The sequence below is a fragment of the Apteryx mantelli genome, chromosome 1 (assembly GCF_036417845.1).
Source record: "Apteryx mantelli isolate bAptMan1 chromosome 1, bAptMan1.hap1, whole genome shotgun sequence".
Taxonomy (NCBI): Eukaryota; Metazoa; Chordata; class Aves; order Apterygiformes; family Apterygidae; genus Apteryx; species Apteryx mantelli.
In genome coordinates this window covers 35,536,202-35,562,832 of record NC_089978.1, presented here as the reverse complement: position 1 = coordinate 35,562,832, position 26,631 = coordinate 35,536,202, and the positions used below count along the sequence as shown (strand labels likewise).

The window sequence follows — 26,631 nt, the reverse complement described above, 5'->3', positions numbered from 1 at the left end:
AGGGAAAAGGTGACGAGCAGCAAATTAAAACTTCCCCAAACATCGGCGGAGACCTTGTCTCCCGGGCCGTGCGGGTGCAGGGCAGCAGAGCAGCAGTAAAGCTGCGCGGTGAGAGGGGCGCGGGGGCCGCAGCAGCCCGGCGGCTCCTCCGCGCTGGGGCTCTCGCAGGTGCCGTTTCCACACCCGCCTTCCGCTTGGGCACCGCAAAGCGAGCGCTGGGGCCTGAAAACGGGGGGGAGGAGGAGGAAGGGGGGGGGGCGACGGGACGAGGGGTCGCCCGGGCCGGCGGCGTCTCCCTGCTCCGCGGGCGGGGGAAGGGGCAGCCGGAGTCCCCGCGGCGGGGGGGGCAAGCGGAGCCGGCGGGGGCCGGTCCCTCCTCGGGGAGGGCAGAGGAGAGGAGGGAAGGGGGCGGCGGTGCTGTGTGTGCCAGGGGGGCCGAGACACGCCGCCCGGGGCTGATTGGCCGCCCAGTTTATAAGGGCTGCCCGGCGGCGGCAGCGGCGTTGTTTGCCGAGGCCGAGGAGCTCGGCGGGGCCGCTGGCCGCCTGTGTAGCGGAGCCGAGGCGAGGGGAGCGGAGCTGCCCGCGGCGCCATGCGGCGCGCCAGCCGAGACTACACCAAGTACTTGCGCGGCTCCGAGGAGCTGGGCAGCGGCGCCGCCCACGAGAGCGCCCCGCCGCCGCCGCTGCCGCCGGCCCACCCGCACCCGCCGCCCGCCTCCCGCTCGCTCCTCGCCGCCCTCGTCCTGCTGGGGCTGGGGCAGGTGGTCTGCAGCGTCGCCCTCTTCCTCTACTTCCGAGCGCAGGTGAGCGGCGCCCCTCGCTCGCCGCGGCCGCTTCCCGCCCTGGCGGCGCGGCGTGGCGCGGCCGGGGCCCAGCGGCGTCCTCGGGAGCGGGGAGGGCGGCGGCGGGGCGCGGGGGCAGAGCGGCCTCCCGCGGCCCCGAGGCCGGCCCCGCTTTGCGAGGGGCTGGGCCGGCTGCTGCCGCTTGGCCCGAGGGTGGCGGGGCGCGGCGCGGCGAGGCCGGTGCGATGAGCGCCGGGTGCTCAGCCCCGGGAGGGGCTGGCTCTGCCCGCGGGCCCTGCAGCTCCGGGCTTGTAGCTGCCCGCGGGGGAACGGTTTCACTAGGCTGGTGGCTTCGGCTGCAACCAACACCTCACCAGCAAGCGAAGCGTCTTCAAGGAGGGGAAAAAAAACCCAGTCTGGGATTGTTCGCCCTACACGCGAGCCCCTTCCCCCGTGAGGGCCAGGCCGCGGGCCCGTTGGGCAGCGTGCCGAAGGCGTGGGGCTGCGCGAGCGAGGGCTAGGCCGCGGCGGGGGCGACGAGCCCGCTGGCGGTGGCACTTTCAGAGAGGGAAGGAGCTTGCTTCTTGGAAACCACCAGGCCGGCGGATTCGCGCCCCGCTGGAGGAAGCGGGGGGCTGCTGGGCTGGCGCTCGGCCTTCCCCCAGTGGCTGGCGGGCGCCCCTTGTCCTGCGGGCGCTGCCTTCGCGGAAGCCGCGCTTCCGATGTTTGCCTTTTCGCGTGAAGTTGGCGAGCGGTGGAAACCGGTTTCTCTCAGTTTACTTTCTAGGTAGATGTGCCCGATCTTGGTGCAGCCCAGGCAGGCTGGATTTCTGAGCAGCATGCTCCCAAAGCAGATGCCGCACGCGCGTGTCCCAGCTTAAACTGATGAGTGACTTTCGCATGCACGGTAGCGCTGCTGATGGTTTGTTATGCAGCCCCGCATTGTATTTTCAGTTATCTGCTGTGGCTTTGTGCTTGTCAGTTTAACAAAATAAAATGTATACTCTTGGAGCAGTAATAGAGCCCTTAGTTAATCATATCCTGTATGTTTCAGAAAAGTGACATTTAATTTCTGGGACTCACTGTAAAGTAGCTTACAGCTACTTGTTTGCTTGACAGTGAAATAAATCAATACGTACTTCAGCTGGTGGCAGACAAATATTCTTCACTCTATGACAGCACAAACCTAAAGATATCTTTGTCAAAACATAGCTCATAGAAATGCACAACTGTACCTTGATTAGTATGCTCAAGAGCCATCGCTATCAAAGCAACTGATCAGAATTATTATTTAGCTTATTTCTTGAAAACCCTGTATTTTCCCCCTCCCCCTTATTAAGGACTCCTTCCGATAAGTTCATGTCACTGCTTCACAGAAATCTGATAAGGGGCAAAAAGAGGTTTCTTACCAAAATGACTATTTTTCTTTTGTTTCCTTAATTAAAAAAATTACATGGTCTGAGTGTAATTCTGTGTTTGGCACCTAATCCCCTCACCAGTTTGATTCCTGTAGATTCGGAATAATGCTGTTGGACTGAGTCCTTTGTAAACTTGAACTTCCAAAATATCTAAAAGAGAAGATGTAGCTAGATGTAGACTTGCTTGAAATAACTGCCTGAATAATATCTAGTGGAGAAAATGTCTTCCTTGCCACAACTGAAAAATAGAATATGTGTACACTTGAAGTAAGTACATAACTCACAGTAATAAGAAGTGGTAAGCCATACCTGTTTCACAATTTCTTATTGTGAAATAAGACAGATTGCAGGACCTATTGTGATTTTTTTTCTTTTTTCAAAAGTATTATTTAACTGCCTTGCAAATTGTTTTTATTTATATGGGATCTGATCTTTCTTTTGAAAAGATTGCTCTCACATTTGAGTTGTATTAAGCCATCTAGATTTATACTTTTCAGCTACTTTTAACAACATAGAACTTAAGTAATGTGTATTTTATTAAAATGTGAGAACTTAGTAGTAGGAGAGCACATTTTCTTGAATGTGCTGAGCTATGCATCAAAAATGTGAATTGTTTGGTTGGTGGATTGACCAAATGTGAATTAGTGGGATATGATAGTATAGGCTAATACTAAAAAATTTAATAATTTGAGACAACTGTTTTACAAGCTCCTTAAAACTCTGGCTAAGAGGCTGAGTAAACTCTGACTCAGTTTTACCATATACTTTTTATTTTCATTTGCATAAAATCATTTGGGCTACATCATGACAAAATATAAACTGAGACAATAATTGAGGTTTTGGTTTTTCCTTAGTTTTGTTTATTTTGTGGCTTGAGCATTTGGAATTTCACAAGACATATAACTAAAACTGACACCATATTTTCATGGGTAAACACATGTTTGTGGCCAAGAAATAATGCAGCACAATGCAAATGAGAAAAGGAGCTGGTATATTCAAAAAGAACAAAAAAACCAATGATTAGCTGAGTTTTACCAATGTTTTGGTAATAATATCTTGAATTTTAAAGAGTAAGATGTTCTGCCTTTTTTTTCTGGACCATCCTGTGCAATGTACTGAATCCAAGAACATTAAACGCTAACAAAATATTTTCCTCTTAAATGTTTTTTTCATACTTCATGAGAAAATTTGATTGAAATCAATGAAAAAGCAGTGGAAACTTCAGTTTTCTTAGTTAGATACTTGTAATGGAGCAACTGGAGATCATCAGGTAATACAGACTCATAGGACAAGATGAGACAGCTAAGTATTTTGTTTAACTTTTATCGGTAAATGCTGAAGTACAATCTCCCCGAATCTGGCTTTTATTTTTTTTTTTTTCTGGTTGATTTTCCTTACTTAGATCATAAAAGAGTAGGAACTTGGTCTAATACTGACTGAGCTGGAGGGTAGTGGAACAAGCTGGAAGTGCTCAAATCCAAATGTGAGATCTGGATGTCTAATTCCTGTACCTTAATCAGGAACTCCAAGTTTTACCCATTTTACTCATTAAAAAGTCCGTACAAATGTTATACTTAACATCCTACCTTACTGAAGAATTTATACTTTGCTAAATGGTGACCTAAAGGCAGATAATAAATATCTTTTCATGCATCTATGGAACTCTGACTTTCATTACAGTATGTTTTTAGACTATCTCCTTTCAAACTTCATCTAAAATGTGGTGCCCCTGCTAGCAAAACAGTGGCTAAAAGAAAACAGCTTGCTAGGGGTCACTAGCACTTTTCAGAAGCTCAAAAGAGCCCATCCTTGGTTAAGATAGATCAAGGAGTCAAAAGTGATATTATTTGGTAAATTGAAAGTTGGTTTAATTTTGAAAATAAGTAGGGATATAAATGGTCAGTATTTATTGTGAGGAAAAATGAGGAGATTATAAGATTCTAGCATTGCATAATTCAGAAAATATAGGTAAAGTTGATTGAAATCTATTTTATCTTTTAAAAATGAAGTTAATCTTTTTACTATTGGAAGATTATTTTTAATCTGTTTTTTATGGCAAAATTAAACTCCCACTGGAAACTTTAAATTTTCAGGGAGAATATTCTGAGTTTTATTTTCTCTTGTTTTTTTTTCCTAGTTTTCTTTTTTTCTGTATTTCTTGCTTTGCCACTAAGGCAAGAGAAAGGGAGAGAGATTGTTTTCATTCATTTTGTTAGAAACCTGTGAGATTGGTCATGGCACACAACTTTTTGACTGCCCCTAAATGCAAGTGAATTGATTTGAAAAGGAAGTAAATAGTGAGGTGACAAGCTTGACAGATGGTGATAAATGACTGGTTATCAAAGCTAGAAAAGCCATAGAGGCATAACGTGCAGGATGGTGGACAGCATGATGACAGATGCAATGTAGTCTTGACTAATGTACGCCAATGTATATTTGAGAGAAACAAACTGTGCTGAGTTTTACCTGATAGTAATGTAGAAGATGAAAAAAATCCCAAACCAATCCGGGTCACAACAGAAGGCTCAGTGAAAACTAACTGTGTGCGGTAGTGAAAGCTGTAAACTAGCTATTAATGTAGTGGGTGGACTGGGAAACATGGTGCATTTGAATTCTGTAAGTTGGTCTGGTCTCACCTGCAATGTTGGAGTCATTTTGGCTGCCCTGAGTTAGATAAAAGGAGTCCAGAAACGACTAAAATAGAGACACTGAAAAATTTTGTAATGTAGAAAAAATAAGCTTTATACAACTGTTTTTAAATAGGCTAATTCCTCTAGGGTATTTAGCTTCCTTAAAAAGTTGTAAAGCTTTATTCAATATTGTTGATTGCACCTTGATACCTTTTCTAGATATTACATCTTTATGACTTTGTGCTGTAGATCTCTGTTTTTTTCCAAAGGCTAACCTCCTGTGCCTTGCAAGTTAGCAAGCTGTTCCCTGTAGACCATTCTAGTATTTTATTTTGGGTCTTCAGTAGTTCTTTTCAAGAAGTGTCTTTGAAAGTATTTCTGTTGGTCCTTCTTGCCCACAGTTTTGGTTGCAGTGCTTGGTAATGTCTGTTCACAACCATGGCAGTTTAGTGAATGTCTTTATAAAATATAAGATATGGGATTCCTGAGAATGCTGGTTTAGACAGCTGAGCTAGTTTTCATGGTTGAAATATGGTGATGACTGGGTATTCTTTGAAAAAGGTAAGGGAAATCAGATAGGTTAGCTAGTCCCATGATCAAAGATTCACTTTATCAAACACACTAAATCTCTATAGAGGCTTGCAACTATATCAGAACAGGTTGCACAATATTAAAGTAAGCTGCTGAAGCCATCAGTTAGTGTTTCCATTAAAGCCTTCAATCTTAACTGTAGTTGCAGAGATGTTGGTTGGGTTTCTGTCTTGAGCCTTCAGTAGATAAGCTATCATCCAAATAAGTGCTTCTGTACAAGCTATTGTTACTGTTCTGGCACAGTGTTTGACCCATTTGACTGATTGCTGATGGATGATGCCTGTAAGTCTACACTACACATGATTTGTCAGGCTGGACACTTGATCTAGCCCTTACAAATTTCATGATCTTTGTGTTGTAAAACCTATTTTTCTTGTATATGTTTCAGCAGATTTCTCTTAATATATCCCAAACTAGACTAGTAATCTTTCACTAGTAGTATCTACTGATTAAAAAAAATAAATACCAACAATTATTTATCGTGGCTCCCCTATCTTACATCCTGGGGTTGGTGTGGAGGGGAGCAGATTTATCCAAATCCTATTGAAGACCCTCACTTCCTTGGGTCTCTAATAACCCCACCATCAGAGGTCACATCTGGAATAATTGGCCTTGTTTTGGGTCCACCGATACAAGAAGGATATCAAGAACTGGAGAGAGTCCAGTGGAGGGCCACTGGGATAGGTAGGCGCTGTAGCACATAAGAAATGGAGGGCTGGATTACTTCAAACTATAGAACAGACTAAGGTGAGGGAAGCTAATTGCTGTCTTCAGCTACCTAAAGAGGAGTTATAGAGAAGATGGACCCAGGCTCTTCAGAAGCATGCAGCAAAACCAACAAGAGGCGCAGTCATGAATTTCAGCAAGATGAATTCCAACTGGACATCAGAAAAAGTGCTTTTTACAATGAAAGTGGTTAAATGCTGGAACAACTTGGCCAGAGAGGGTGAAAGTCACCATGAGTGGAGATTCCACAAAACTGGACTAGACAAGGGCCTGTGCAAGCTGACCTAACTTAGAAGTTGGCCTTGCTTCATGCAGGGGGTTGGATTAGAGACCTCCAGAGGTACCTTCCAACCCAGGTTATTCTGTATTTTCTTTCTCTGCATCTTAACAGCTGTTGGTAAACATCTTGTGTTTCTTTTTTTTTTTTTTCCCCTTCCATTTACTGTTGATTTTTTGGGTTTCTGGACACCCTCAGTGGAACATACTGAGGGAGACTGTGTTAGGCTGCAGTTCTACAGTAGTTAAGCTAGTGCTCCCTTCCTGCTCCTTCTTTCTTGTGCCTGTCCCTGTACTGTCTCTGGTGCTTTTGATTTCTGCAGGGAGTTGTTCTGAGGGTGCTAATCCTTCAGGAAACCAGATCAGCAAAAATCCTCTCAGGTTAGAGCTCCATGCTGTTTATTTAAAGGAGGAATGATATTTCATGGTGAAGAGGATGAGAGCCCAGAGATGCTCTTTTAGATCAGTTTAAACTGTTACAGGGCTGCACTACACTAGCTGACTAGAGGTTATTTGTATAGACTTTAGAGGCTGTTTATGTAGTTTTTAGTATGTAATTCATAGAGCTGCATGCAGATTTTCCTTTGGCTCCAGCTGTGTCAGGTCACCCCAGGAAGATGTTATTGTTTTCAGGCTGTCCTGTTACTCATTGCTACTCCTCTACTCAAAGTTATGGCTGCCTTTGATCTTCAGGTGAACCTTTCCTGACCTGTTTCATTCCAAATCTGCAGGGATAACTGAGACCAGCTAAACCAGCTCTCATGGGCTGCTGTTGGTTTGGATGGATCAGACAGACGGCCTTCAGCAGAAGGATGGTGACAGAGGAGGCAACATTTGCTGTTGCTATAGCCATCTGTGTAGCAAATGTTTCTTTGCAGCGTGCGTCTGTTGGATGGCTGCCTGCCTGATGTAGATTTAAATTCTGATCACCTCTGTAATCCTAACCGTGTGCTCTTAAGTTATCTTGGTTCTCTTTTGGGATTAGGGAATAGAATTTATGTACATGTGAGCCAGTGATATAATGTGTGATTCGCTCTGGCTGTTCGGTATCCTGCAAACCTTCCTTTTGATACTCTGTTTTGTTCAGTTGTATGTTAAAGGAAACCAAACAGTGGTCTGTAATGGCTTGGTATTTCCTCTTTGACTGTGAATAATATATTACCTTCTGTAATTCTCAGATGTAAGGTGGCTCTTCAGCCTTATATTATGCACATTATGCCTTACATTATGCACAAAGGTGCAGAAGTAAATGTCTTATTAGACCAGCTGGTATTGTTAGTGAACTTAGGGTTTTGAGAACACAAACCCTTCTTAGTGTCTGAAGTAAAAACAGAATAAATACAAGTTGAGAACAATTGCTAAGAGGCTGTCTCTGAAAGAAAGATTAGTATCTGAGTGTAAGGATCTGGAGGGGGGGGGGGAGAGAGGGTGAAATGGCTTAAATGATGCTTGTGCAATTAAACTCTGAAGACACAATCCCAGTGCTTAGAGTATCCAGCTTTCTAATTTATCCAGCGGATAGGACTTAGGAGAATTCTAAACATAGGTTTTAAAAGTAGAATATTTGAATCAATCAGAGGTTGATCATTAAAAGTATCTTGTAGTTGTTCTAGATTTACTGGTCTTTTTCTAATAAAGTAGAGGTGTTTTTGTGGTACACTTTTATAGTTATTTGATCTTTCTGGATTTGTGCTGTGTTGGTGACTGTTTCACCCAGCAGTATGTCTTGCCCACTGAATATTTTCAGTGATAACTGGCACCTGTATTTCTGTATTTCCGTCTTCAAAAGGATGTGCTAAATACATCCACCAACTTGTCCTACTTGGCATTTGTGTGTCAACTTGTGAGCTACAGTTCTTATGGATGAGATGGCTGTGTATGTTGCCTGCTAAAAATACTCATGAGATTGCATGTAGTTGGTTGAAAATGAAATTCAAGATAATGATATTGCTATAAAGGTGGAAATTTATCTTGTTTAACTTTTAAGTCAGGTGTCCAGTCTAAACTAATGAAGTAGACAGCTCCAGAAGATAATTCATTCTTCTATCTTATGTACTTGTAGGATGAAATGAACCTTCCTGTAGGGAAGTTCATCTCTTCATTGTTTACAATGAAAATCTAGATAATGAACTTAAGTAGGTGTTAAGTTCTTCTAGATGGTTTAAAATTCTCCCTGACTTAATGCTCTTTAATATCTGTTGGGCAATTACTTAAAACTATGGCTGTGCTTATATTTTTATTTCAGATGGACCCTAATAGAATTTCAAAAGAAGATGCACACTGTGTCAGAACATTTCTAAGAGCTCAAGGAAATACAGATTTGCAAGAGACACCATTTGAAAATCAAGAAGCAAAGTTAATGCCTGACTCATGTGGAAGTATGAAACAGGCTCTCCAAAGAGCTGTACAGAAGGTAAGTGCTAGAGAGACACTTTTTTCCTTTATTTGGTGCACCTATCAAACTTTTAACAAGTTTTCCAATATTTGTATTCAGAGGTAAGTTTTAGAAAGTATTTTCTGGAGTTTGAATAATACCTGGAGTTGAATCCAAGATCATACTGCGTTTGCTCATGTGCTAGTGGTTAACCAGTTCTGTATTCAAACTAATTTTATTTTATTATTTTTTAACAAAGACCTGAATTCACACAGAAAACCATGATTGTGGTTAGCTAATTGTCCATTCTGACACTGGGGTGGGTTCAAATGGTAGTCATTTGTGCTAACATTTGTATAGGTTTGCCAACAGTTTGGATGTTTGCAAAGAAGGACAGTTCCACAGTTTTTTTCAAACCAGTCTCCTGACTGTTTCTGACACAATTCTCTTCTTAGTCAGGATCATTGGCATGCAAAATTTTGGCAGAAAGACAGAATGGATAGTATCTACTCTTGTTGCTTCTTGTTTCTCACTCTTTTTGTGTCATATGATGACTGATTACCTAGAATGTGAAGGATAGTATCTCCTTTTTCTTTTTTGCATACTTTGCCAGTTCTGTGCAGACCATTCCCACCTGGGCAGAAGAACTGCTTTACCTTAGCATGATAACTAGGCAGTCTTTCTCCAGCAGTTGAGGATGACTGCTTTTTCCCAAAACACAAATAACAAAAGTAACTACTTTGTTACATCAAGATATCAGCCCTAATGAAGAAACCTGGGCAAGTTGAATATACTTGTCACAATACCCCTTATTGCAGACAATTATTGTTTTTGATCTCTTTGCACATTCATAATAGTGCTTAGTGCTAATTATGAACTAATCAGGGCTATTTAAATGCTAAATGTGTGCTGTAGTACTTGGTTTTCCTGGCTTACTAGGTCCACTGCTACTTTACTACTTGACACCTGCGTAAAGCTATCATTTTTTGTTCATAAAAGAAACTGCATTACCATTGAGTTGAACTCATGTACACTTTGTACAGAGTGAATTATACTTTAATTATATGGTGCTTTAATTGTGCTAAAGTTTAATTTTAATACAAAACACTGAGTGATGGATTTTTTTTGTGAACAAAACTTACAGAAACCTGAGAGTTTGTCGTGCCCTCTTCACTTGTCACCTCCTTTAAAAACTCAGGAAAATAGTTTAGCTCCATAGGATTAGTTTTTTATTCCTGTATTTTCTAGACTCTCTTACACTATATCCATTTCTATATTCTGTGTGCATGTACTAGACTGCTCTTTATGCAACTCCCTTGACAGTAAGGAGCTTGTTACAGTAAGGGAATGGGAAGCCCTATATTCTGGTTATTCACTGCTGGTTACTCAACAAAAGCCTTGGCTTTAGTGGAGGCTGCATATCCTGCCATTCTGGATAGAGGTTGAATGCTGCAATGTCCGTGGCTAAGATAAGTAGCGAGTAGGGATGATGTTTTTGGTTGATGGCCATTAGTTTGAAAAGAATAAAATTTCTTTCGCCAAAGTAATCAGGCGCAAAATTCCCTTTGAATGCAACAAAGTGTATTAAGTAGCTGGATCTGTGTCCTTCTTGCTTTGGCATCATATATTGATGAGATGGATAAAAAAGATAGAAAAATGCATGCCTGGGACTGTATTTGCATCTTTTCAGATGCAAATATATCATAGAAGTATATCACGGAAGTGAAAGTGCCAGTGTTAAGGCAGAATCGTGCTTTATCATGTTTTGTAAGCTGTGCCTTTCATTGGCTATGCTATACCCAAGGAGAGAGATACAGCTGAATCTTGTGTCCAGTTGTGCTAGTCTTTTATGTGAGAGAATGCAGCTGATGCGAGTGGAAAGAGGTTTCCTATCTTCTTTGCTTTGTTCACTTTCCTGAAGGAGAATCTAACCTCTGTGTGTGTGTGTTAAAATCAGGTATCCTTATTTGAGTTGGCAGTACTTTAGGTGACTGAAATGGAACACTCTGAAATACAGTTTAAGTTTTGTGATTTTTCAATTTTGTCTTTTGCAATTCAAGCTGTTCAGGAAATGAAAATAGACAACTTTTTTTTGCTTAAGGTTATGGTCTGGTTACAGATTTTAGCTTACTGCGCTGGTTCTCATCTGTTTTCCTTGCACACCTGTAGATTAGTGTTTAAATTTAAAGTAAGGGTTGACTTTGAAAGTGCTCTTATGAAAACCAGTGTAGCAGGGCTGCAAGGTGGAATCCAGAAACATTTGTCTCCTACAAATATACTAATTCAAAATTTTCTTGTAAAGAATATCTAGTGCTGAATTCCTCAACAGATTCTCAGGTAAAAATACTGCTTAGGGAGCAGCTTGCTCAGTAGAAAACACTTTAAATATTGCCTAAATGCTTTCAAACAGACAAATAATATACTTCCCTAGTCTGTTTAATTTTTTTGCACATATCCTTAAAAACCCTTTGGCAGTCCAGGTGCACTAACCACACGTCTTATGAAGTCAATTATGAGTCTAGACTAGAAAGAATGACAAACATACCTGCAGTCAATTCATGAACTAACTTTTCTTGGCAATAGTCCCAGCCTCTGGCAGCTTGGGGAGTTCACAGGCTTAAACTAGTCTCCCAGATGGCAACAAAGTGCTTTGTTGCTAGACCTCCAGGACAGCCCTTATAAAGAGAGCTGTCTACTTAGCAGACATTCTAAGTGCACATGGGTATGGACAAAGTCAAGGTGTCACTGATGTTTGTAAGTTGTTAAAATTTCATGGTTTTGATCACACAGCCTTACATGCCTTTTCTTTGTGGGTAATAGACTATTCATTTGAGTAGAGGTTGTAATACTGATCTCTAAACTATCTTCTTCAGAATATTGGTTCATGTACTTTCACTTCCTTCCTGATCAGCATTCTTCAGATTGGTGAATTTCCGGCAAGATAATCATACTTCTCTTCTTGGTATTAATTGAACCTGAGGCTCTGAAGTAGTAGAACAAACTGAGTAAGGGAGCTTTAGACTCACAACTGAAGCCACCCATGAATGTCAAGAGGGTCTCTTCTAATTGAGCTCAACATACTATTTATAGCTACTCAGAGTAGATACTGGAATATTTTAAAAGCCAAAGAAGAAAAATGTTCATGAATGTTGTCACTTGTTCAATTGTTAGGCTACTTCAGGGGCCTGTCTAGGCATTCTCATTGGATATAACTTTCAGAGTGAGTGTTGGGTTTTGAAGCTGTTAAGATACTAATGTAGTAATAAGCCTGATAGTTGTCTGAGGAGTAAAACCTTCAGTCCACTGGATGATGAAAGAGCAATTCCTGTTTTTTTCCAAACATTTAAAGCATCTTTTCATTTTTAAAAATTTGGAAGTTTAGCAGCTTCCCTAAGGCCCCCTAAAATTTCTGAAAAAGGAAGACATGTTTCTCTTCTTTTGACTGGTTGTTTGTTTGCTGTTTAAACAGTTACTATATGAAAGAGGTTGGAATGTGGGAAGCAAGCCAGCAGAGATGACTCGGTGGGCAGCCAGCAAATGATGCAGTCAAAGGTGTACAAGTACACCTGATTGTAAGGCTAACAATGTGGTGTGGTTTTTGTGTACAGTTTTTCTAAAAATAGCAGCTTGATAGTGCGCATGCTTCTGTGGGAGGAAGTCTTAAGAGATATTACTGGTGGTAATTTGTCAGCAGTTCTCATGCCGTTAAAGCAGTATCTTTATGACAAGTTCTGTTGAGCTGTTTCTGCTTTTGTAATGGTACTACACATTGTGACTAGGTATGGGATGCTTAAAAGTGTTCAGGTATCTAAAAATGCAGTTGATGTCTTGAAGGTTTGAAAAATCCTATGTCGTAATTTCTTGCTGTGAGGATACAGGGGGATTTTTATAATCCCATTAAGAGGCCATCTTTAGGCATCCAGAAAGCACTCAAAAGTGTGTTCCTTAGCCTTTCAGAGTCAGGAGAAGTGAGTATATACTTAAGCGCTCTTCTGGTTGGGTTGCGTATTGGTATGTTAGAACTGTAAAAATAAATTAAAAATCAAGAGAAGCATTGAAATATGGTATCATTCTTTATGAGCAAACCCACAGCTCCAGCTCTGTTCTCTAGGGACTAGTTCATGTATTTCTTTCAGCTTCCTGTTTGAAGTTTGGGCCACTGAACAGAAAGGAATATCAAAATTAACTGGGCTGGGCAGAATCAAGCAAAGAACATGACTCTAGTCCAGTGCTTGGGGAACTCAGCTGGTGGGAGTGTCCTGCTTTCTGGCCCCAGGCTAGCCACTTCTCATCCAGCAACAAGCACACAGATCCTCTGAGCATGAGCCAGACTCCACCTCTTCTCAGTGTGTTAGTTTTGGACTCGCTCTTTTAATCTCCCCTTTTGTTGTAATGGCACCTGCATTTTTTGTATTGCAAAGTAGCCTAGCTTTAAGAGGAGAGGAGAGTGTTCTTGTCAAACCCGGTCTCCAGTCTGGTGGGATAGAGATGCTTCTAGGAAGATGCATCCTAGAGGGGATGGGTTCAAACCCCTCAGGACAAAGGAGGGTTGAGGACCTGTTTCTTCCTGGTCTGCCGTTCTGCCTACCAAATGGTGATGTAGCAGATGATCAGCACCACCACTAATGAGTTAAAAAGAAAGCTCATACTGGATTTCATGAGGAGCACAGCCTTTTCTTACATTCCGGCTGCTCAAGCCAGAGTGACTTTGGACATGTGCAGAAGCAGAATTCTTCTGCACTTTTCTGCAGAAAAATATAGATTAAAAGGAGAATAATGATTGGCCAGTTCAGGGACTTGCATGGCTATGCAGTTACCAAACAAGGGATTTTTTATCATGTCTTTGGATAATAGGAGATTAAAATCTACATAGGTCTTTTTAGATCTGCTTATTAGTCTCTCCAAGCAAGTGCATTGTCACATCCACTAGAAGGAAAGGATACAAAAGCAGACTCCACCTCCCAAAAGACTTCCCTTAAGAAAGCAAGAGAACAAAGAAGGAGCCTCCCCTTCCTAGCGAAAGGGTTGGGAACAGGTATGGTGCAGTAACCTCGCAGAGCATGGTCCATCTCCCAGTCTTCTCTACATTATTGTGGCTTGTTCTCTTCGATTGCTTTTGCCACTTCTGGCAATACCTAGTACTCACAGTTATTCTTCCTACTTCTGATGAAGTTGAAAGAGCTCAAGTGTGACTAGAGTTTGGTGCTGATTTGCAGCTCTTAGAATGGAGCTTCATGTTCATGCTCCTAGAACTGACACTGAAGTAGCAAGATCAGAGAGGAGAAATGAATGTAAATGGGGGGCGGTGGACATGGGTTTTGCTTCTTTTGAAGTTGCAATTCTGCTTTTTTTTCCTTGGCTCTACAGCAAAAAGCATCTTAATGATTCTTATCTATAAAATGAGCATGTTTCTGCTGAAGTATTGTGCTTTGATAGTCATACTCCAACTTCAATTCTGCTGTGGCTTTCCATTTTGGTTTAACATTTAGACACCTACTGAAAGGGGAAAGTAAAAATACATAAATGCACCAGCTAAGGTGTTACAGATTTCACTGTTACTGCAAAATTGCATAAAGGCAGGACTTGAGATGTTTTCAAAGCAGGATTTCAAATTCTAAAACATTGCAGTGATTGAGAATGTGGGGGACCATTGCTGATCTGGCCAGATATCTGAGGCATATTGCAGATAAATGGTATTGAATTAGCAAGAGAGTAAACAATGCTTGCAACATAAAGACATAAAACACAAGATTATGCTTAGGCTTCAAAAATAAGAGAATGACATGGTATCTGCAGCAAAATATTTCTTTTTATTTTTGATAGCTCCATGGTACTAGGTAATCTAAATAGCTAGAAGGAGAATATTATCCTTGTTTCTCAGACAGGAAGCTGAAATGGGGAGAGTCAAGGGGGAAGCTGGAATAGAACTGAGGATCGAACCGATATTACCAACACCAGACTTGTAACGAGAACATGCTGCTTAGAATTTTGAAAACTGCTGTTTGTATGTTTTTTCAAGAAGGAAACAGGAAGACTGTTGAAAGCAAGGCTTTTTGCAGTGCCTGGTGTCTGCTGTTAGTACGGTTCTTGGGTTTGGGTAACATGGTCTTCATTCATGTTAAAACTCATGTACTGTTCTAAAGAATTCATACATCCAAATCCTGGCACCCAGTCTGCCTGACCCATTCCAGATGGAGAAAATGCTTTAATCCGTTCTTCTGTACTTTGCTAGAATTGAGGCATGATTACAGGCCTTGTGGTGGTTTGAGGCAAACAAATTGCACAAGCTATTGCAAAGCTTTGCAATTGTCTTGCCACCTGTCCTATAACTGGTTGGGTGTGAGGGGCAGAGGTTGTTTCATTTTCCTCATCACTAATGAAATGCACACCTTAGCTTTCCTCTGTTACTAGTGTGACTACACACTAATGTTCTTATGTGGAACTGCCTCTGTCATTACCTTTTGACTCCAAGTAATTGGGGTCTCATTGTTCAATGTGATGTTCTTAGCAGCCATCGTTCCACTATGCTTGCAGAAATATTCCAAATACAATAACTAGAAAAGGTTCTTGGAAACTATTTGCAGTATACAATATTGTAAAAAACAAGACAATGTCAAAGCAATTGCTCTTTCTCATTTTAGGAAGTGCAGCGTGTCATGGGAAGAGAACTACCAAGACCAGAAAAAGGTAGGCACTGCTTTATGCATAAGAAATATTTCAAATTCTTCTAAACATTTTTCTGAGGTAATGCAATTCTTTTATCTCTAGTTGCGATGCAAGCCTTAGGAATGGATCTGTACAAGAAAAGTAAACCTGAGAAGCAACCTTTTGCCCATCTTATTATTGATGATAAGAATATTCCATCCGGTAAGTTCAGTTTTAAGCAAAAAGTTCTAATGCTACTATAAATGTATTAAACAGTGGAGTATATGAAAATAGTTCAGCAATACCAGAAACAGATTGGGATTTCAGAAATGGCTTTTGATAATGAGCATAAATTGAATGCACAGAAGGATTTAAAAGGCAGCAGTAATAATGTTAATGAAGGATAGCTCCCCTTTGTCTCAGGTATCTTGCATGGGAGGCCCTTGTGCTGCTAAATAGCCTGTTTCAGATGACCAGGCTTCATGTTAAGACTTATGCTCTGAGGGCTTGGCCTTCCCGGTGTCCTCAGGTGAAGGTATGCATTAAGTGCCCTTCTCTGGAGTTTCTTATTTCCTTTGGCCAGCAGGGTCTATCTGGAGTTTTTCATCCACAGTGGCGTCAGCCATGTATATACGAAGATATACCAGCAAAGTCCACGGCCAAAATCCCAGTCCTGCAGGCTGGAAGCTTTCCCATTCACTGAGTCTTTAAGGTGTTTTGGTCCTGTTGAACAAATATGCTGATTTCTCTTGTAAAATTCAAGAACATCCTGTATGTTCACCTGGTGAACCCTTCCCAATAACTCTTCTTTTATGTGCTGAAGTGTCATTGGGTCTGCTCTGGGTGATACGGCATTTGGCTGCAGGGTGAATCTGGAAGCTGAAAATCTCTTGCATAAATACACAGGACACATGGATGTCAGGCGTGCATCAGTGTAAAAGCTTACCCATAAACGAAACTCATCTGTCATTCTGAGGTGTTGAAAACGTAAAACTCCAGTCCCGAAGTTGTAACTTGTCTCCTGGTTCCCTGTCCTCTGTGGGCTCAGTGCACTCTGATAGCATAGGACTGAATTTGTAGCAGCTGTTTCCATTTCCATTGTCTTAGAACAGCATGTAGAAAGGGATTTGTCATATTCCATTTTATGTTGTGGTGTGGGTATAGGCCATGACTCTTCCCTATGAAGATTACCAGGGCCTTTCTGACATTCAGACACCCCAGAGCTTCATGAGTGTGTGTCTACATCTAGTCCTGTAGTAGTGAAGTCAACAGCTGTTGCACTGTACTCTCCGCAACGGGGTTTCTGGTCAATGCATTGACTTGGATGCAGTATGTTTTTGAGCTATTGCGTAGGCACTACCGGCCACTATAGAAAGGGGATGGCATTATTCTGTCTTGCTAGAACTCTGTCTCTACCCACAGGAGTGTCTTGGGATGGCTTTGGGAACACCCTTACTAGTATAATATGAAGGAACAAATCATGAGTCTGCCCTTGAACACTCTGCAGAGGGCCTATGTCAAAAGATTAATTCTTAAAATTTTAAGTTACCTCAGTACTGTTTCCTCTTTGCCCCAAGGCACTGTGAGGTAAGATTTTTCTCTCTGTATTGTCAACGTACTCATCACTGGTATGGTAGAAGTGAGTGAGAGTTTGTTTTGAAGCTGTCAGAGAGAGGATCTCAAGCTAGGAGGGAGCACTGGTCACTATTGTCTCCTTCCTCTGCAGATGGATACATTCTGCAATGCTCAGCTCCACCTTAATGAACTTGCATGCATTGCTTTTCTGTTTTTTGCAACAAAACCAAAGGGGAAAGCTCAGATTTCAAGCCTTAAGAGAGCAAATTCCACTGCCTGCATACTCAATAATACCTTGCTTCTGATCTATTTAAATATAAAACACTCCTGCACGCAAGGGGTAAGCTTCTTGCCTGGAGGGATAGAGTTCTCCCTCCATGTGCATTGGCATTGCCCAAATTCAGAGCTTAATAAGCAGAGAGCTTAAGCAACTTGTTAAATGGCAGTCTGACCTGCAGGGTTTCTTACTAGCTCAAATACCTCTTGACGAGTTTCTATTTGCGTTAGTCAGGTGTTTGCTTTTGACATAGGTCAATAGTAGGGGCCACAGCATCTGTAAGCCTGTCTTAGCATTTTGTCTTTGGAAGGATTGGATTAATTTGCTAATCATAGCAACAGGCCACTTTACATCTGCAGCACTGGTATGTGTGTGTCACATGTGGTGAAATGCATCTTTTCCTGTGGGAAACTTATTTTCTCTGTCCCTAGACATTGGTCTGGATATTTTATTTTAACCAGGGGCAGCAGTTGATGTTTTTTACTGCTGTGCATTAACTTTTTCGTGTGTGACTTAATGTTGTTAGCACATATATGGGTAATGGGAGGAAAGGAATTGCTTGTGTGTGTGCGTGCGCGCACTCTCTCGTGCTTGCGCTCTCTCTCTCTCCCTCCCCTTACCTGCCTACCTCTGCCTCTAACTTAACAGCACAGGCTACAGGAATGCTCAGAAATACAGCACCTGTAGCAACAAGCATCTTTGTTTCTCCCTGGAGTAGGTCAGCCCCTTTCTGACCTGATGTGTTGGACTTACTCCCTCCAGATCTGGCACGTAAGGCTTATGTTTCATTTACAAGAGCATTGCCAGGACATTGCTGGTGAGGACAGCTTCTGTAGTTCCTGTGGGCCCTGCAACAAGGAAAGGCTGCATCCTTAGGAATAGCTGAAACTCTGAACTTAGAGGTGTGAGGTGTTTCAGTATCATATGCACTGATGTAAGGCGCTGCCAGGTTGGCTGGGTAGCATACAAAAAGTTTTTGAGGTGCATGAGAGGCCTAAAGGATGAAGAATTTTCCTCAGCATCACCAACCGTTTTTCTGCTCCATCCTATTTTCTTTGATCCCAAATGGGAATTTCTATTTTCTTTTCCTGTTCCCTGTTCTTACCTGTCTGAAATCCTTCTAAATTGTTTTGTACCAGCTGTGAGTCTGGTCAGATACATTCTTAGCATTTTAAGTTATCTGCTGTCATCACTCTGACCCAAAATAAACAATGTCAGGAAAAAAAAGTCAGTCTTGTCATTACTGTCAAACAGGATTTTATTCTTCTGTTTTTATTTGCTACTGACTGCCCTTCATCAAAGGGCACTGAGCAGCTTCTGTAAGGGAACATTTTCCTTTAGCTTGATTCACAATAACATGACTTTAGACTTTTGCAAATTTCCAAATTGATTTTTTCAGCCTTAAGGGGGAAGGGCAATGGGCCTTCCCAGATCTTGATGTCCCCATCTCTTGGCTGCAAAGCCCTAGTGGTTTGGTTTGTGCTATGTACTTTTTAGGTTTGCTGTCTTTGATAAAGGCTGAATGATTGCTGCTTGCTTTTTACCTGAGCTAACTTTAAATGCCACCCAGGTTTTAAGCGAAAACAGCAAATTTTGGTTTACAAATTGATTACAGAAATTAGTTTAAAGCAGAAAAGCATAAACATAAATGAATGCAAGTGTTAAATATGTCATTTGGGAGGTGTTATCCTTAGCTGTCTAAGGAAATGCTGTAGAATTCTCTAAGCTATTTACTGCAGGTTTGGTTCAGCTGCCCTTTGCTTCTAGAAGCAATTTTTCAGAACAGGCAGAGCTTTGGTCCTTCCCCCAGCCTTTACTTATTATACCTGAAAGCTATTAGTGTGCAAATAAGTTATCGATGCAGGGTTGCTTTCTCCTCAGTTCCCCTTCCAGCTTCTTTACTTCTCACTAATCAATTTTCCTGAAACTCATTTGTATTGCTCTTAGTTCATGCCCACTAGCATCCAGGACATTACTTGGGTTTTTCTTGAGTTTTCAGAAGACTGTATTATCTTGATGATTTTCATGTTTGCTGTCCTGTCTGGGGAGTTAACTTAATGATTGACTGACTTGCATTCCCACTGAGGATTCGTCAGATTGCTACATGATTGTTGGGGCTGGCAACTAAAATCTGCCTAGCAACAACCCAGTATGGCACCAGTCTGTCACAGCATGTATTTCTGCTCAGTCATATGTATGCATTCCTGTTCCATATCTGATGCGCCTCTGTCCTCCCCCTGATGCAGTAATATTGATCCTACTTTTTTGCCTGCCCTCCTCCTCTTGAAGATAGCCCAGTGTCCTTGGGACAGTATTTCTGACAGACTTGCACTCTGTGTATGACAACTACAACTTTTCCGGCTGTTCCCAGTGCGTCAGAGTTGTACTCTGGTACCTCTTCCAGCATTGATTCTTGCAGATGAATAGTTCCGGGATAGGAGACTTAGATGTTTGAAGTGTCTTCCAATAATTGATGTTTTTCAGAGTTTTTCTAAGGGACTGCCCAGAAAAGGGTATGTGTTTGAGTTTGTTTGGATAATTTCTACCTGGCTACACTGGAGCCATATGAGGGCAGTTCTTTATGGTTTGCCTTTGACAGTTTATGCTTTGCACAAGTCTGTGGAAGAACATGAGAAGCTTTTTGCCCTGAACTACAGCAGAAGTATTCTTCTGGCATGCAGAAGTTGCTTGCCCTTGGTAGCTAGGGAAGACTTATAGTTCTCAATTCCCCTGTCCCTGCTTCCCCTTGCTTCTTTCTGTGCAAACAAATCCAGGAGGTGTCTTTGCAGCCAGTTGACTCTAGCTGCATGTTCTAAGCAGGTGTTTAGACACGTGAAGAGTGTGGAGCACGGAGAGCCAAAGGTGTAAGGCCCTGCAGTACCTGTGCAGACCCACTGCTGTGGGTGCCTCAAAGGGAGCAGACAAAGCTGGTCTTGTGTGCTGGAGGTTACTGGTTAGGAGGACAAGTTGGCTGACTTCCATCTGTTGTGCTGTGCCCTGTGTTGAAAAAATGGTAGGATGCAGTGGCTCTTTCAAGCCTTGGTGTGTGTCAGGAGGGATGTTCCTCAAGGACTGTGGCTTTCACAGGGGTTGCTATTTCTTCTGCATGGATGTGCATGTGGGCCTTGGCTGAGTCTTCTCCCATTGCCTGTTTCATTGTTTTTGCAGGCAGAGACTGTGAGTAGAGGTGGATGTGAAGGAGATGAAGTGAGGGAGGCACAGGAGATTGTGGGATGTGTGCTGCAGAAACGTGCTCCTCACTAGAAAATACTGTTATAACCCACTGCATAATACACATGCTCTAGGAGCCATGCTATCTAGATGTTGCAGACTGCTGCTTAACAGTCACCAAAACCAAACTGTTCCTCACTTCACTAAAATGCCAGATGTGGCCAGGATTCGAAGAAAGACCCAACCAGTCTCTCAGTGCATTTGTGGCCTCCCATCAGGCTATCTCTTAGCACAGTCTCAACAGGATCTAGATAAAATGACATCTGAGGCTTGTCCAGAAGCTTGAAACACCCAAGAGAGGTCATAGTGTGGCTGCTTCGCATAGTGCAGCTACGTAGCATCCAGGGAAGTGCCTTCCAAGCCAGTGTTCCTAAGGTACCTTAATTCCAAAGTTAACTTCTAGTGAGAGTGTGGAGCTGACAAGCTGCTCAGAATATCTCCAGTCTCTCAGCTATTTCTTTGTTCTCTTCACAGAGCATCCTTCACTTACCTTTACAGGTAAGGGACAGCTTCTTGTATTCCAGGCCACCATCATACAGGCAAAGCTGAGAAGGCTTATATGTACCTGTTACAAGTTAGAAGTAATTTTTGTATAATTCTTATCTGCATATGTCGGTTCTATTAATCTGTCCTTGTTTGGTAGTCAGCACTGGTAATTCTTATGCATCTATTTTGATTCCCCAATGCATGACATTCTGTAGAGAGAGACAGAATATTATGGTCATTTTCTTTCCTAATTTGTGGGTCTCCAGCTTAAGATAATTTGAAGGGGACTGTTCTCCAAGTGTGGATTACTAGCTTATTCTTTCTAGTTCCCAATTTAGGATACCTTAAAGACAGTAAAGCATCTGAAATCACATTTGTTCTCATAGAAGTCTTTTCCCAGGACCTTCTTCTACATATGAGAGGAAGAAGAGTCCGAGTTTGCCTTCTAAATAGCTGTAAAAGTTCATTGCCTAGCTATAAATATTTGTATAGTAATCAAAGAACTAGGATTGTGCTGTAGAGGGGAACTATGTAGGATATAACTAAACCAGACTGTGGAATCTTATTCAGGTATATTCAAGAGCATTGGGTCTAAGCACTATTTTGCTTAAAAAGACTTCTTGTGTCATAAATACTTGAAGTGGTATTTTAAGCATAGGTAAGTTATATAGTACTACAGATGCACAGTAGTTGTATTGATTTTTTTTTTCCATTTTTTTTTGGTTCTCAAGTGAAAATGTTTTTACCTTTGTACCATTACATTCACCAGAGCATAAACTATATGAAGGTTACACTAACTTTGGGGAAATACCACAATTTAACTTTCAGATTCTATTAAATTATTCCTTTCAAACATTTATAGCATGCATGGAATTATATTCCAGCCAACCCTACATGACAAAGATCCTTTGGGGATTAAATGTCTCACCTACTTCAACACCACAGATATAGAAGCTAGTAGAAACAAAGCTAAAGTTAAGGCTGAATCAAGATTTATATTATGTCCATTAGAGAGCAGTTTCACATGATTTGCAGTGTGTCAGCTAAGTTAGGCAGATAGTGATGTTGCTGTACGCATAATTAGTCTAGATAGAAATGTTTTCTGTTCTTTCCATAGTGTCTGTATTTTACTTCTCCATAACTTAATTTACAAGCTTTTTAGGAGATTATGCTTTTAAACTATATATATTTAGTATCATGCAGACAAATGATTCCCAGACGTGGTCTACAGTCATTATTCTAATACTGATAATAGGTGCCTGGCATCAAGAATGCTCTGCTTCTCTTTTGACCTGCTTGTTATGCTGTGTAATCATTGAATTTCTGTAGTAAGTCACTTGGAGGCATCTAGATGAAGGGCCCTCGGGCTCTAAGTAGTACCATCTTTTGTTCATACAGTGCTAGTAAACAGAGAAGTAAATAGAGGCCAAAGTCATAGCTAGATGTTTAAATCCCACTAACATTAAAAGGACATGTTTAGGCTTCTGAGTCTCTAGTCTCGGGGGCTGACAGTCTAAGTAAACTATCCACCAGAACTAGGAATTGCATTGAGGGCAGAGAAGTAGGGTGTGAAATATCTCATCCTAACAAGGCATGTAGGGTCACATTAATTGTCCTATTACTCTTACTCATAAAGAGTGGAGGCAACTAGATTGCATTTGACCAGATGAGTCACATCCTAGAAGAGAGAGCCAGCTCTGAAAGGGGAGTTGGGAGGGGGTAAAGAGAACTTTCTGCACTTAACTTTTGACCTTCCAGATATTGGAGACCCTGCACTGATAAAAGACCAGGAGAATGTTTGAAGAGTGTCTTAGACACAGATGAGATCCAGGATTGGAGATTATGGTGTGTCGAGAGTTAGAATACTTTAGGAGGGAGGACAAAGACAAAGCTAAGAACAGATGTGGAAAAATGGGGACAGAAGAGAACTGCCATGGAATCAGCAGCAGGGGAGAAAATATAGAAAAGCTCAGGGGTTTTGTCTTGAAATAAGAATGTGTTGGCGTTGGTGGAGAATGATCCTGCAGCAAACTGTAGAGATCACTTCCAAGCAGTACTTTGAAGAGTCCTGAAAGAAAGACAGCAAAGGTTTCATTCCTCTGTCTTAGATGTCTGTATGTTATATTAGTACAAAACAGCTTAAAGACCAAAACCAAGATTTACTGTTTTTTCATTAGCAGTTTTTTTTCAAATCCTTCTCAGGTGTTTACTTGAATAAAATTTTTGGTGGAACACAACTTCTATACACTGCTTGTCATATGATCACTTAGCATAATCAAGTTATTGGCCAAACGAATGTTTTGTACCCTGTTCTGCTGATGTTCTTGTGGAAAGGCAGGTAGTTAAAATAGCAAACTGAATAGGGCAGTACATGATAAAAAAAGGAAATTTCTTATGGATGTTTATCGTACTTGTCTAATACTTTGAAGCTTCAAACTTCACTTCATGTAACTGTAGTTGCTATTGATGCTGAAAACCCAGGGACTGCTTTTTAAACATTCAGTTTTGTTAAAAATGCTTGTAAAAGAAAGTAATTTTTTTTTTCTTTCCCCTCTTCAGGAACTCGCAAAGTGAACCTTACATCCTGGCATCACAACAAAGGCCAGGCAAACTTATCAAATATGACATTCAGCGATGGAAAACTCATTGTTAATCAAGATGGATTTTACTATCTTTATGCCAACATTTGTTTTAGACATCATGAAACGTCAGGAAACCTGACTAAAAGAGGGCTTCAGCTGATGGTGTATATGACGAAGACAAACCTTAAAATAAGACGCTCTGATGTCTTGATGAAGGGAGGAAGCACCAAATACTGGTCAGGGAATTCAGAATTTCACTTTTACTCTGTAAATGTAGGAGGTTTTTTTAAATTAAAATCTGGTGAAGTGATAAGTATCCAGGTATCAAACCCATTGCTATTGGATTCATCCCAAGAAGCAACTTATTTTGGAGCATTTAAAGTGAGGGACTTAGACTGAATCCTTCTGTCTTTAGTGTGGTATTATTTTTGCCATGGGACTCAAAAAAAAAAAAAAAAAAAAAAAAAGGGAGTTTATAGTTGTCCAGAATCAACTTGAAGACAAGATTGAAAATCTCTTGGGTTCCAGTTGCATTTGTGTAAGCCACGTATCATGCCTGAAGATGCATTTTGCCCTGTGCTGACTCTAGCAGGAGTCCCACAGATTCACAGAAGGGCAAAATTACACAGTTCTCCTGATTCAGTCTTATACCAGTTTTGCTTCGTATAACTCCACTGGCTTCAGTAGAGTCATTACGACTTTTACATTGGTGTAACTGAAATCAGAGCTATTAATATTATTGAATTTCTGTTTCCAAATTCTTCCCTGACATTCTCTACAACCTGTTCTACTCTGTTTGCTTTGATGCAAAGGTAGAGCACGACAGAATTTGGCTCCCAACTTGCATTTGGGGCTTTGTTTTGCTTGGGACTGAGCACTCTGATCCTGAGGTAGCAAAGATGGCGAAGGTATGACTAAGTACATTGTATTCGATATGGCTTTTAATATCCTTAAAGTTAAGCTTGTTCTTGCTTTGCTGGACCAGGGCTGGAAAATTCAGGTCCTGGCAGAAACGAGTTATAGAGCACCTAAACAGTTCAAATTTAGTTTTACCTTCTTAAAAGGGTTATTCCAGGGAGAGGGGAAAAGATCTGACCTTGCAGTTCTAAAAGATTAATTACAGGTCATTTTATTATTCTTGCACAGCTAATTGCAAATATAGATTGCCAAAGTATTGTGTCCCTTTAAAGTGTTACATTGTGCCAGAACCTGCAAAAGCATTTTTTAGACAAAAAGTATGTATTTTTATATTCTGTAATATCTAAAGTTATATTTCAGATGTAATGTTTTGTGTAAAAAGTGTAAATTATATTGTCCTATAGTATTTGATACAAAATATTTAAAATCTCTTACTGTTTGTATATTTAATGTTTTAAACTGTTTTTAATGTACAGACGTTAAACTGGTGCACTTTTTAATCCCAATGGGAAAAATTGCAGCTAAAAGAGGTTGTTTGCAATTAGCAAATGTAATATATTTCTTTGTTCTTTTTAACTTAATAGATTTCTGTTAAACTTGTCAGTATTATCAGGGGAAAAAAATCATACCAATGTCATGAATAATTACACCAGAATGCTGGTCACTGGGTACCTTTCAAACCTGGAGGGTGATTGACGTTACAAAGCTGGCATTACTTAAAGTATATAATAGGCCACATTATGTCTTAAAGGTATTTATAGTTACTGAACAGGCATTTTTTTTACTACAACGAATTCTCCAAATTGTAAATTCTGTAGTTGAGTAATGACTTTCTTAGCCTAGTTTTCTGAAAAAATGAAGCTTATGCCATTGCAGTGCCTGTCCCTGTCTCCCCTTCTAACTCTTTGCACATTTCTGCCAGATGTGGCAGATGAATGGCAGTGTTAAGAGATTCTTACAGGTTTTATAAGAACTGACAGCTGAGAATAACTCAGCCATTATACATTATTTGTCAGTGGCTGGCCACTGTTCATATTAGCCAATCAGTTAATATGGAAAAACTCCTAGTTAGCCGCTGCATGTGTTGTCTCTTGTATAGTTGCTTGGCCAAAAAATTTAGTTATAAGGAATCTGAGGGTGGGTGGTATGGGAAGAGCTGCAGATACCCATGGTAGATACCATGGGTATTTAGGGCATATCTGGGCAGACAACAGCAGCTGTTGAGAGAGAGGTTAAGAGGGAGGTTTTAGGGGTATTTCAGTCTGGGTGCTGAGAGGATGTGGGGAAAAGCTGTTCAATGCAGTAGGAATTGCAGAAGGCAAATGACTCAGATCTGTAAGAAATGAGGCTTCATAGAAATCCTCAGAGGCTTTTTTTATAAGAAACAGAGTTGAATTCAAGCAATTATTTTATACTGTATCATAAACATTTCTTTTTAATGTTAATATTGTTTTCTTACAAAATATATTTCTAAGAAAAACTTTGTGGTTTTGTGTCTTTTTATTTCTTGTGCAGCTTTGATCATTTATTCATATTTCAGAACATGCAGGTTGTATTACCATAACTCTAGAAAACTGAGGCACAAATCTCTTATTTTGGGACAACTATATTGAATTTTATGAAGTCTTTATTTGGCTCCAAAACTTTGGAAACTCCATTAAAAACCAGAAGCGTGATCTCAGTTAAGCTATTATCTTTGCCCTTTAAAATTTTAAACCTGGTATACAAACATGGGTGAGCAAGCTAACCAAGAGAGAAGGGGAAGATTTCTGACTCTCAGTTATTTCTTGATATTTATGGAGGCACATGTGTACACGGCTTTCAAGCAGGTTTACATCAGAGATGGGAAATTTAGCTGGAAGCAAGGACTTCCACTTTTGTTTTGCACCAAATAGTTGTCAGATATCAAACCCAGAAATGGCTGAGGAAGCCAGGGTTTTTCTTTCAAAATTTCAAGTGTTGTAGGTCATGCTCCAAGAATCTTGTATTTCTCTCCTATAGAGATGTCTGGTGGTAGGCTGGTGGAGAAGAATGTTTACTGTCTGTGTCCCTTCTGTCACTTGATGGTTAAGGCACCCTCTGGGGAGGTGATGTGGGTTTGAATGGCCACAAGTTGTG

The 26,631-nt window shown here is 41.1% G+C and overlaps 1 protein-coding gene across 1 annotated transcript; it reads left to right on the top strand.

Moving 5' to 3' along the window:
• The first annotated feature begins 584 nt into the window (after nt 1-584).
• Nucleotides 585-25,908, top strand: TNFSF11 (TNF superfamily member 11). The gene is made up of 5 exons (XM_067289677.1): nt 585-805; nt 8,671-8,838; nt 15,441-15,486; nt 15,568-15,666; nt 23,573-25,908. The coding sequence occupies exons 1-5, from the start codon at nt 593-595 to the stop codon at nt 23,992-23,994; spliced, it is 948 nt and encodes a 315-aa protein (XP_067145778.1). The 5' UTR covers nt 585-592; the 3' UTR covers nt 23,995-25,908.
• Nucleotides 25,909-26,631: the final 723 nt, after the last annotated feature.

Coding starts and splice junctions, on each gene's coding strand:
- TNFSF11 (XM_067289677.1), top strand. CDS start 593: ATGCGGCGCGCCAGCCGAGACTACACCAAGTACTTGCGCGGCTCCGAG. Junction 806..8,670: donor TCCTCTACTTCCGAGCGCAG/GTGAGCGGCGCC, acceptor TTTTTATTTCAG/ATGGACCCTAATAGAATTTC. Junction 15,487..15,567: donor ACTACCAAGACCAGAAAAAG/GTAGGCACTGCT, acceptor TTTTATCTCTAG/TTGCGATGCAAGCCTTAGGA.